The sequence below is a fragment of the Atta colombica genome, unplaced genomic scaffold, assembly GCF_001594045.1.
Source record: "Atta colombica isolate Treedump-2 unplaced genomic scaffold, Acol1.0 scaffold29, whole genome shotgun sequence".
Taxonomy (NCBI): domain Eukaryota; kingdom Metazoa; phylum Arthropoda; class Insecta; order Hymenoptera; family Formicidae; genus Atta; species Atta colombica.
In genome coordinates this window covers 517,989-530,595 of record NW_017259392.1, presented here as the reverse complement: position 1 = coordinate 530,595, position 12,607 = coordinate 517,989, and the positions used below count along the sequence as shown (strand labels likewise).

At 32.2% G+C, this 12,607-nt stretch overlaps 2 protein-coding genes and 1 pseudogene across 9 annotated transcripts in view; 1 reads left to right on the top strand and 2 right to left on the bottom strand.

The window, feature by feature from the left end:
* LOC108689996 (sprouty-related, EVH1 domain-containing protein 3) overlaps nt 1–3,548 on the bottom strand; it is a 7,849-nt gene extending 4,301 nt beyond the window's left edge. For both annotated transcript variants that reach the window (XM_018197022.1, XM_018197023.1), the window contains exons 1-3: nt 2,869–3,548; nt 995–1,304; nt 653–821 (exon numbers count right to left, since the gene is read on the bottom strand). In XM_018197022.1, the coding sequence (XP_018052511.1) occupies nt 653–821; nt 995–1,304; nt 2,869–2,888 (499 nt within the window). In that variant the 5' untranslated portion in view covers nt 2,889–3,548. The remainder of the gene's footprint in view (nt 1–652; nt 822–994; nt 1,305–2,868) is intronic.
* Nucleotides 3,549–5,290: 1,742 nt separating this feature from the next.
* LOC108690011 (rho guanine nucleotide exchange factor 12) overlaps nt 5,291–12,607 on the top strand; it is a 368,684-nt gene continuing 361,367 nt past the window's right edge. For 4 of the 7 annotated variants that reach the window (XM_018197052.1, XM_018197046.1, XM_018197054.1 and 1 more), the window contains exon 1: nt 8,283–8,797. In XM_018197052.1, the coding sequence (XP_018052541.1) occupies nt 8,791–8,797 (7 nt within the window). In that variant the 5' untranslated portion in view covers nt 8,283–8,790. Of the gene's footprint in view, nt 5,355–8,250; nt 8,798–12,607 lie in introns of those variants that run through there. The other 3 variants (XM_018197047.1, XM_018197048.1, XM_018197050.1) reach the window with 3 other exon arrangements.
* LOC108689974 lies at nt 5,433–6,539 on the bottom strand (annotated as a pseudogene).

The following is a 12,607-nucleotide window of genomic DNA, read 5'->3' as shown; positions in this document are numbered from 1 at the left end:
CGCCGCCGCCGCCGCCGCCGCCGCCGCCGCCGCTCGAGTAGGCCGTCCTACGAATTTGCGCGGCTTAATCGCGCAATTGGCTTAGACATTTCCTTTTCTAATTCGAAAATTATAGCGAGTATCTCAAAATAATATAAGAATCTTTTGTTTCCTTTGATCCATTCTCCACCTCCAATGTGGCTCGAAACTATCTTATGAGATACCCTGTGTATATATATATCAATGATTTTATATATATCAATAATGCTTTAATATTCAATGTCTATAATACTTTAATATTAAAAATGAATATTTTAAAAATTAATATTAAAAACAATGAATAAAAGTTAAATGCCCACATAATATAGAAAAAAAAGATGATAAAAAAATACAGTAATTACTTACTTCATAAAAATTGTTTACTATATAACAATATTGTTTCTTTATTAGATGTATATTCTTCCATTTAAAACAAGGACATGATTTTACAAAGAGAAAAAAATAAAATATGAAAAGAACTAAAATTAAATTATCACTATTATAATTTGAAACTTTAATACCAACACATTATGAATGCAATTTTCTAATGTCAACATTATGTCAATTATTTTATTCTTATGTCAATCGTTCCTATAAATCATACTCTTTTGATTTTTTTAGGAAAATGCTGTACCTTCCAATAGTTCTTCAACTGCTGTTCGGACGCCTTTGTCAAATGCTCTTGCATCAGCAGCTGTTTGAAATGTTAAACCAAACTTTTTTTCCCCTGTCCGCCAGTGATGAAAAGTTGGCATTACCTTATTATATTCAAAATCTTTTTTAATTGTACAACTAAGAACAACCTAAAAAAAGATTTATTTTCATACAAATTATTTATAATAAATATAATATTGGTATTCATTTTTATTACATTTTTTGTGACATATATTATGATTTCATCCTCCTGAAGTAAATATTTAAATAATAAGATAAATTTAAATAATAATTTAAATAATAATAAAATTGCGAGACCTACCGATTGGTCGGTGATGCGTTTTCCATAAATAAGATATTCATGTTTTTTTTTATTCGTGCCAGGTGGTGATGACATATTAGAAGCTCCATGGTTTTGAAGACCAACTGCTGTATTGGAGACAGAATGCGTAGGATTGGTTGTAGTAGGAATAGTGATTCCATTGGTATTGTTTATTTGATGTACTCCTGAGGGAATGACTCTACGTCTGACTGAAACATTTGCCAATCCACCTCCACTCAAAGGAACCCAACCACCAGAACTATCATCTCTTGTCATTACCTGGGCATGGACCCTTACCAGATAGTTACCACTGCAAAGAACAAAATATAATAGTTGCTTGACATTATATATCGCTCATATTCGTACATCTATTAAAGTATAATTGATAACACAAACAGATAGAATTTCTGTAACTTTCATAAAAACATATGAAATAATTTGTCATAAACCGGTGTCGTAAATCAGTGTCATAAACCAGTGAAAGGAAACCAAGTTGAAAATCGGCTGAAATGTGCAACTATTAGGTAATGTCTTAAATCGCTACGGTGATTGGTTCATGGCTTCTTAAGACTATACTTAAGACGGTCTTGAATATAAGATCTGACACTGTGAATACCATCCTAAATCCTAGCTCTGTCATAAATGATTAAATATCATACAAAGTATAAAAACATTATTTTGTTCAAAATTAGTTTCTTTGAGAACAAAGATTTATTTTACACAAATTTATTTATATTGCTGCATTATTCACACACCACACACGCACGCACGCACGCACGCACGCACGCACACAAGTCTTTACACAAATTTTAATAAGACTTAATCATAAAGATACAATTAAAAAATTAAAAAATATATAATTACAATTTTCAATATTTTTTTGATGAACAAAAATTATCTCAAGATTAACTATAATCTATTAGTTTTAATCTAAATAAAAAAAAATCTTATTCTAAATATATTCTATATGATTTATTAAAAACACAAGCTAATAATTATAGTTACAATATTTAATCAATATTAAAATTAAATATTCCTTAACTTTTAACTCGTGCGTATAGGCTATTATTTTATCTCAGTATTATTACAAATGAAAAAAACGTACATGTTTAAGGATATTCTTATATATAATAATATTGAATCAACAATTTTATAAATTTCTAAAAAAAATATATAATTTGCATGAACGAAATAATTTTGTTGAAAATAACATGACTTCGAAATTTCCAGTATTGAAAATATATCGTGCAAATCATTTAGCCAGATGTTACATACACACATACTGACATCGATTCAATGAATGAACAGCCGTTCATACACGAATATTGAGTAGTAAACTGTTAGAGGGTTGGGGAAAGAAGGGGGGAGAGAAAGAGAGAGAGAGGAAAAGGGAGGGAGAGAGAGAGAGAGACGGACGAATGCGAGATATGCGTAACTAGGGAGATAAAAAAGGACAGAGAATTAACAAAAGACGAAATAAAAGCAAGAAATGAGAAAAAATATAATACGATAAACTAAATCTGGAGATGTCTAGAGAAAGAAAAAAGATTCATTGAGAAATTTGTTGATATTAATTTATCATTCTATAATCTACAAAGACAATTTACGAAAAAAAGTATGAAATAAAAAAGAAACAAAGAGGAAAAGAAGAGATGATTGAAAATGAGAGAGAGAACGATAAAAACATTAATCAGGTAAAAGTATGTCTATTAGAATAAAATAGCGCATATTCGGAAGTCGGGGGGGGGGGGGATACAAGGATAAAGAATTGATAATGACATAGAGAAATGCTTGTATTTCACATAGAATGGAATGGTCTCGAAAAGAACATGTTTTAGTATGGTGGATAAAAATTGCTCTTCGTGCATACTCACTCGTCCGATGTCTCTGTCATGATTCGAAGTATCGAAGCCTTCACTCAAAGCCCACTCTCTCCCATACTTCACCATTTTCATCACATCGAAAAGACATTCGATCGCGCGATTCTGTCTGCTTTTTTAGACGAGTATCAACACCGACACAGCGCCCCAGCTTCCTCCCTTCCTTCCGCCCACTCCACCGCCTCATCCACTACCTCTTCCGCTACCTCCTCCACCTTTTACTTTGCACTCCCCGAGCAATTCATCCCCACACACTCATTTGTTTTCAATACCACATTTTATCAAAATTAGGTACACTTTACGATTCTACCCAACAATCCAACTCTATCAGTCTCTACCACGCCTGCCCCCTTAAACCCTAACCATTTCAATTGAGGTTTCGCCTCAATCTCATCGATTGTATGAATTAGATCTTTCTCGCTTGAAAAAAACTGCGACTTTCCAAAGACACTATTATCACAACACTTACTATTTCAGTGCATCTCCCCTCGCGAGAAATGTGTTCACAGCTAAACTCCGATCACTATTATACGATACGATTGAATCTGACTGATCACATGCTTCGCGAATGCTACTGAAACTGATTGTGAACTGATGTGACAGCGAATCCGCAAATCGCGAATATTTTATGCAAAATATGCTCGTTCAACAGAACCGACGATACAATGCTCATGGAACACTTATTGACTACTGTAAGATAAAGTCGCCGGACTGCGCAACAGGATTCATTCATCAATATCACATATGCACGCACGTACGCACGCGCGCACGCCTGCATGCACGCACAGTCGCACGCACGCATGCACGCGCGCGCGCGCGCGCGCGTGTGTTGATATAATCAAGCGTGCATAACATCCTCTAACTATGTATGTAAAGCTAGAATAACACGATTTCTTCAATGATAAAGGATCATTTATATTGACCATAGAGAGAAACCTGAGAGACGACGCGGCGACCTTCTCGTAAGGGTGCAAATACAATAAAAGAAATAAGGAATTTCAGAAATCGGATACACCGGAACACACAGTTTCTGATAAGTTTAAATCGAAAGAAAATTATTCCTTATTCCTAAGGACCGGTTTATAATAGTAACCAAAGAGAATCAAGGGAGAGTGGAGCGTTCTCCTCTTTGATTGGTTCCGCTATTTTTCCGCTCACTTTCGCAAATGATATGTGTACATATACGTATATATACATACACACAACACTAGTGCAGTACATATACTAGTGTATGTGTGCAGCACCTTATGTTCCATTCATAGACATAATATTACTAGAGCACTAGAAACATAGGTATTTGCATCTACCATTTTTATTCCTTTTCCTTGCTCTGTCCCCATTCCATCATTGAGCTGACACTGAGTTATAGTCATTACAGGTTATGATTTGTATATTTGCTGCTTGAAATTTTGTAGCTCTTTTCATTCCATTTTTGCTCTCAAAATCAATTGAATATCTAATATTAATGCAAGACTTGAAGAATGTCTGGCGTTCAGGTTATTTCTAGATAAGATGCCAAATATGTGTATCAATTTGAAGAAAAGGATTGAAATTTTTCGTCTGCGAGGAAATGTAGTCATGTTTATTCACAAGTCATGTATTTATTTTACAACAATACAGCAAGTTATCGACGAATATTATTCGCAGAAAATTTAAATAATCGAATACCTTTTTCTGATCTATTGATACAGTTTATCGCAACAAGTCATTTTATAAATTTTTTTGCCTTCGTTAATATATAATATTTCAATTTTTTTACATCCTTCTTTTCGTCTCTTAGTCTTATGGTAAAATTTCGAAATGCGAAAATACATAAATACGAAATTATAAGGTTTTTAACAGCTTAACAGCTTATAACCTATATAACCGTAACGAATATAATCTTCTCAGCTCAGCGGCGGAGTGGGAAAGGAGTGAAAATGATGGATATGCAAATACTCATGTTTATAATGCCTTAGTATTACTAGACTGAATATTGTCAGAAATTCAAGGAGTACGTTCTCAAAAAAGGATGTACTGCTTTTGATTTTTGCATTCTCTCTCGTTTCGCGCATGCATCTACTAGAGAGAGAGGATCGAAAGAGATGGAGGAAAATAACAACAGTATAACATAACCTCAATTACAAGCTTGTTGTACATACAAGTAATGAACTTGAAGTAATTTACTGGCCGAAATCGTTGTGACTCTCACCAGCGAGGTCATTTATAATTTGGAAGAAGAAGACGAAGTAGGATGCATGCCGTGGCCCGGTTAGATGTTAGACTTAAAAAGGTACGTATTCTTTGTAAAATATAAGATATTTTTAAATCAAAATGTTAATTATCTCTAATTATTATATACACAGATGTGACTAAAATTATAATTTTATATTTTGCATAGAATGGTTAACTGCTGCCTGTGCAAAGAAGAGGCATGTTATTTATTCCAGTAACATGTTATTTATTCCAGTAACATGTTATTTATTCCAGTAACTTTACAAGTAAGATTATGAATATAGAAGTATGGTTATATTTTATACACTTTATTATATATAAATATATTTCAGTTTGCTGCAAAATTAAGGCCTTTTTGCAAATTTCATTCATGATCGGTTCATAACGAACTCAGTTTTTTTAAGACATTCTATAGTATATTTTCCAGTTTTTATAAACATCTTTTCCATTTTGTTTGATTATTTTCTGAAACATATATTTATAATATTCGCAAGCCAGAATAAATTAGAATGTACGTGTATATTTATTTTGTACCTTGGCTGATATCAAATGTTGATTTAATACATATCATGTTGAACATCTATTGAAGATTCGTGTTGAATGTTCATTGAAGTTTGATGTCCATGACTGAATCATTTTTATTATGTTGCATTTCACTTTTGAATACTTTTTCATATTATCGTCTGATCTGTTGTATAAAAAACATTTTTTAAATCGGATGTATTTATTAAATATCATACAATATCTTAGTACTATATTTACTTAATATTATTACGTTTGTGTAAAAACAAATGGAATTGCAGTTTTCTTCAATTTTCTTGAAGGATTTTGAAAGTATCACAAATATAATAATCATCTTCTGTGAAATGATTACTGCAAATTCTTTTTTTCTCATAAGCATTGATAGTACCAATGCTATAAAATCATTTTTCTCGTCTTTCTATATTTCCTGGGAATCTAAAAATATATTGCATTAATATCATAAACTAAAGTATTTGTATACATAATAAAGGCTTATAAATTTTAGCTTATAAATTAAAGTCTTACCTGTGAAATTGTCGTGAAAACAGAGGAATATAATCTTCCCGGCATACACAGTACTGAGTCATCTTACGCAGTCTATAAAATTACAATTAGCATTTTAATTTTAATTTAAAGGATAATACTATAGTAATGTAATACTATAGTAATGTATATTGTAGTATGTATTTCTCTAGACATATACATTTTATTTCAAGAAGAGATAGAGTTCAGAGGCGCGATTCCGTAAGGGATTCCGCACAATGATAGGAACAGGAAACAGAGAAGAATTTCAATCTCAGAAATCATGTATTGTGGAATACACAATTTCTGATAGATTGAAATTTTTCTGGTCTCTGTTTCCTTTTATTATGCGTTCTATGCTTCTGGCACCAGTATGATGTTTGTCGCGTGCGACACGCGATATCTAATGAGTGTACAGTTTTACCAATGTTTTCATTCTAAAGATATACTCTGGTATACGCTGGTATGTCGGAGCCATTAGTCCGGATCCTCATATAAGCAATAGTGTATAAGCAATAGTCTAACACTGATCGAACACTGATTGGTAAAAAATGGACGTGGATAAATTTTATTCCTACAATCGACTTTTTGAATCAGCGCTCTGTGTCAAAGCGCTATTGTAGGATCCGGGTTAATGAGCCTGGCACACTAGTATTCGACTGTAACAGGGGAATACTCGACTGTTGGTTGGTTTTTACATTCTGATTCGGTTTAAATCTTCGATGGAAACTAAGCCAATATTAAGTATTCTCGTTGTACATTGAAGACTGTTTACATAAGTCGCAAACGCCAATCAGAAACATCAATAGTACAAATAACAGCTTTCATTGCTATCGCAAATGTATTTGTGAATTGCGTTCTGCGTTTGCGAGTTAGTTTTAACTTAACGCTATGACGCCATTTTCAGCATCAAACAGCATCACGTGATCAAAATTGTTGAATATCAAGTGTCAAATTGATTACGTGATCTGTTTTGATGCTAAAAATGAGTGTTGTATCGTCAAGTGAAAATTAGCTTTATGTAGACGGTCCTTTAAGTTCTACATTAGTTGCCAGCTGAATGCAAGTTTATTGCGACAGCTAATCTGAAGCTTGTATTTTGAAATCAACATTTCATATTGGCTGTCGCAACAAAAGCTGCATTCGGTAATGCAAATTTGAGACGTCGAAGTGCTCTTATATTATAGCATATGTCTCATGCACTAGAAAAAGATTTTATCTCGTTTCAAGATACAGAAGAGTCAAGATCGAAAATTTAGCTGCGTTCAGCAGTATGCAAAAGTGAGCGAATTTACTAAAATGTTAATAATTTCATTGGTCAACATCTAGTAAATTTGCTCACTTTTGTAATTTTCACCTCGTTTGAAGATACAGAAATGATCTCCAGTTTACGTCTAAAGGGTACGGTCAACACAATACTACAAATGCTTTAAAACAATTTTTAATTGGTCGATTTGTAAAATTCTTTTTTCTAATTGATCAATCAAACGCTTGAAAACATTTGTAGGGAGATTTTGATCGTAGTCTAAAGCCGGGTTCACATCTTGACGGAGAAATGGAAAGCGAAAAAGCGGAAACTAATCAGAACTTGCAGAAAGATAGAAGCAGACAAGCGAAATGTACTGCCTACTACTACTGCGAGTTCCGATTGGCTTCCGTTTTTCCGTTTTCTGTTTTTCTGTCAATGTGTGAACCTGGCCTAAGGGTGCGATTACATGTAGCGCGGTACGCAATACAGAGGCCTATTTTTCAACAAATATCGCATACCAAAAATAGCGATTCCATATAGAATTGACCAATTACAGTCGAGAAACTATCATTTTCGAAAATTATTCATATGTGTTCAAGAAGGGACCCAGAAATTCCAAAAAAATTTTACTCGAAATATAGTATGCATAACGTATACTATAGCATATAGACTATAGCATATAGACTAAAATCTTTCTTGGAGAGATTTTAGAACGTAGAAGTTTTGGTTGGAACGTAGAACATAGTCCTATTAGTTAGTTTCTGTACCGCGGACCGCGTTACATGTAATCGCACCCTAATGTAGAACGAGCTTTATAACTTCGGCGTAAATCGATCCGTGTAAACGTAGTCTATATCAATTATGTTAGTGGCCTGTGTATGATGCTTGTATGTACCAATATGGCTGCCATTTGTTAGTAACGTATTTCTTTGATTTAATATACATTTTATAAAAAAAGCTACGTTCGGTGCTTTTTCGTAGCGACATTTATATACCACATATTCCCGTGATTTGTACCTAAAACTGTTATCCTGAAAAGTTTTACGGTTTAACATTCCGCAGTGGGGATGCTGTGCTGTAGGAGCGGAAGAGTCGCCCGTCATCAGCCATGTTCATCAGTGTCTTTTTGTTGTGACATTCTCGTGATATAATATTCTCATGCAACGTTGTGCCTCGCCAAAGCAAGTCTTGTGCGCGTATCGACACATCTTGGTTTTTTCACAAACGATTTTTCGTATTCTCTCGTGTCGTTTCGTCGTGTTATGTGTTCCGTTCCATTCTATTCCTTTTTGTTCCGTTCTATACCGTCTTGACTCACTTCGTCTCATCTTATCTTGTTTTATCCCGTCTCGTTTCATCCTTTAGGAACTTCCCATTGCTTTTGCCTGTTGCTATCAAGTAAAGATTAAATGAAAGGTAAATTGTATTCACGTTTATTTTGTTATAAAACTCTATTGCTTACGTATATATGTGTGTATATTTTATTTAATGGATGATCTGGGATGATCAATAAGTCCGTTCGCATTGTTCGCGAATGCCACCAAATTTTTGCACTTAAAAGGAGATAAATATATATTAGGATGTTCGAATGAAAGAAAATGAAGATGCTGAATGCACAAAGTGCAAACAACATGAACAGACCTATTGGGTTATCTCGTTGACCTTGCTTATCCATTATCAATTCTTGTCATTTCTAGAAATCTAGATTTGCATCACTTTTTGCTTTTGGTATTTTTATTTATCGAATTAAACATTGTTTTTTTTTTATTCTTAAAGCCTGTTTTTCACACTGTGCATTTTGTTTCCTGTTTCTTATTTTTCACTATTTTTTACATCCTATCTTTTTGTCTCTTATCCTACTTTTTGTTTTTTATCATCCAAGGTAAAAATTAACGAACTTTGGAAGAAACAAGAAATACATGACAAGAAATATTATTGTCAATAAAACAGATCGCAAAGAGGGAACAAAGCAAGAAGTAAAGAGTAAGAAACACAAAACAAAGAGCACATTGTAGAATAGGCTTAATGAAAATATTTATTACAGTTTTCTAAATATTTTTCTAAGGCATTTCTAGATACTTATTTTATTCAGTACATAAAAATATTACAGTATCTCTTCATAATCTAGATTAATGTTTTTGTTGATCATCTTACAGAAACTTTCTTATCTCTCTGAAGCTGGCCTTATTTTTTTAAATTTGGAAAGAAGAGTTCTAAATGTTTTTTATCAAGTTTAAAATCAATTCCATCGATTAAAGCAGTGAAAACATTATTTGAATTATTGGTGAGAGAAGGAGGAGGAGATAAGGCAACTTCATAATTCCGAAACATTCAAGTTCATAATTTTTTTACTTTAGTGTCTCTCTATATAGAACAATCGATAAAATTCTTTGGAGGGAGTTACCAAACTCTCAATACCGGATTTCTGAAAAGACTTTAAAAAAATTTTTTTTAATTGTTGATATTTTTTATTAGATCTGCGAGATTCTCTAAACATTTTATCAACAATTGTCGCTATTTTTAACTAGCGACAGCCAATGAGTGCCTTTCTTCCAGGATTGTCTTACATGAGAAAAATTTTCTTTTAAAATTTTCTTTCTTTACTCTAAACAATATACAATATTTTAAAGATTTTTATCATGCACTTTAGTAAAATTGATCTAACTTATTTTATACTTTATTTTAATAGTTTTATTAATGAATGAGAGAGATTTACATTAAAATTCTTCGAAATACAATGTTGTCATATTTTCGGGGTAAATTCTAAAAAAAAATTCTCCGTATACCATTGTCGTAAGTTAATGATAGCGACAATCATCGATAAGATGTTTAGAGAATCCCGTTACTGATAGCCCCTCAAAAAGTTCCAGTGGTTATCCTTAATAAGACTGGTCAGCAAAAATTCAATCTTCTTTTTGCTAAACGAAATTGTTTCTGATAGATTTTGACGCACTGATTACAAATCTGGTTCCAAAAATGTATCACGTCGAGTTTTTGAGACATTCTACCCTAAATGTGCAAAAAATGAGATTTTTGGCCACTATTAACGACTTATAAAATATTTAACAATTTCTTTTTTAGCATCCACGCGAATATCTCATTAAAGTGTTAGTTTTATCCTTTTCAAAGCAAAGCCTATTCAATTCGCTGTGATCCGATTTTTTTTGCTGAGATGGAGCAAATTGAATTTTTTTAATTTTTCAACGTGAGAGGATATATCAACAAAGAAAATACAAAAATTTCTAAATGTCTTGGAGAAGTTGAGTAGAGGAAAAAATTCATTTAAAGGTTATGCATTAAAAATTTGTTTATACAAATTCTTAATGCCTGTATATCAATTTTTAATTTTATTTTCTTCGTGAAAACGTTTATTTAAAGATTATGCACTAAAAATTTTTATAAACAAATTTTCAATGCATAATCTTTAAATGAATGTTTTTTTTTTTAAATCTAATCTATTTAGTAAGACATTTAGAAATACTTGTACTTTCTCTGCACGTACGTATACTCTCTAGCATTGAAAAATTAAAAACCAAAAATCAATTTGCTCTATCTCAGCGAAAAAAATTGGATCATAGCAATCCAATATGATTTAAAGGGTAAGAATAATACTTTAATGAGACATTCGCATGGATGCTGAAAAAGAAATTGTTAGACATTTTCTCAGTTAAAAATAGCCAAAAACTTCATTTTCTACATCTTTAGATTAGAATATTTCAAAAACTTGACGTGATATTTTTGGGGACAGATTCGTAATCAGCGCATCAAGAACAACTTTATTTACTTTAATGCCAAAATGGTGTCGACTAGTGTAAGCAGAACTATGATCGCAAACAAAAAAGTTTTAGTGACTTGAAAAATTCGAAATCTGAAACTTCAAAGTCCTAGAATTATTTATATATTGATTTTAGCACATCACGGTTATTAAGGGAATCCTAAAGCTATGGTATTTGTATTACCGACGAAATCATATAATTTTTTATAACATATTCGTTTTCTCTTTCGCAGATTCGAAAATCCTTTTTCAGAATTTAAGTATACGCATTAATATGCGTTTGTGAGATGAAGTTTATGCTGAGAACGACCAAAAATTTCGAAATTGATATATTTTTTATCATTTCTCAGTGTATATGACGTCAAGTTGTCAAGTTGTGACAACATTGATGCGAAAGTTTTGCAACCTATACTTGGTATGAAGTAGTAATCCATAAACATGTAGCTTGCACGAACAAATAATGTTGAGTTCTTAGAATTAGACTTAGACGCTTTATCGCGACGAATTTGTAAAAATTGACACAAATGTGCGACTACGTGTATCATAGGTTACGTGAGATATTGGTGTGATAGTATATAAAACATGTTGATACGCTGGAAAAACAGGGATCTCTGATGACTTCATCGGAGTTCGAGCTTCACTTTAGGATCTCTTTAAGGATAATCGTTAGAATTTTTTGGGAGACTCTCTATCAGAATTCATATCAAAACACTGGATTTCTGAAAAAAATTTTTAACTTGTGTGGACTTAAAAAATTCAAAAGTCGAAGTTTCAAAGCTCCAGAACATTTTAATTATTGATTTTAACGCATTGATTATTAAGGATAATCGAATTCTTTGGGGGGCTATCAGAACTGACAACAGAATACCGGAAAAATTAAAAAATTTTTTCAAAAATAAATTTTCGATAAATCTTTTTGGAAATTCGGTATTTTCTTGAGAGTTCTGATAGAGCTCCTCAAAGAATACTATCGATTGTTCTATATATATATCGAGACACTAAAGTAAAAGATAAAGGAATTATAGTCCTTCAAAATTTCGGAATTGTAAAGTTGATTTCCCTTTCCCTGATATTTTGAAACGATGTTTTCACTGTTTTAATCGACGGAACGTTTTCAAAAATTGATAGAGAACTTACAGAGGTAACTTTTTTTCCTGTGGATTTATATATCTTTAATCAATAACGTACATCGTGCTATATCATATTATATATTTTTAAGTTTACACATACTTGTGATCAAAAAGTATCCGAACTTTATCTTTTAAAAATCGCGGGAAAACTGTAAATCAAATCCGTTTGTTTTGCTAAATTGGTACACATATTCTCAAAATATTGTAAAAAGCTTATGGCGATGATTGCAACATTTTGAACGAAATTTTGTTCGTAACGCAAAATTTCAAACAAATTTTTGTTTGATAAAAATCGTCATGCACAAAAATCTTTATTGACAT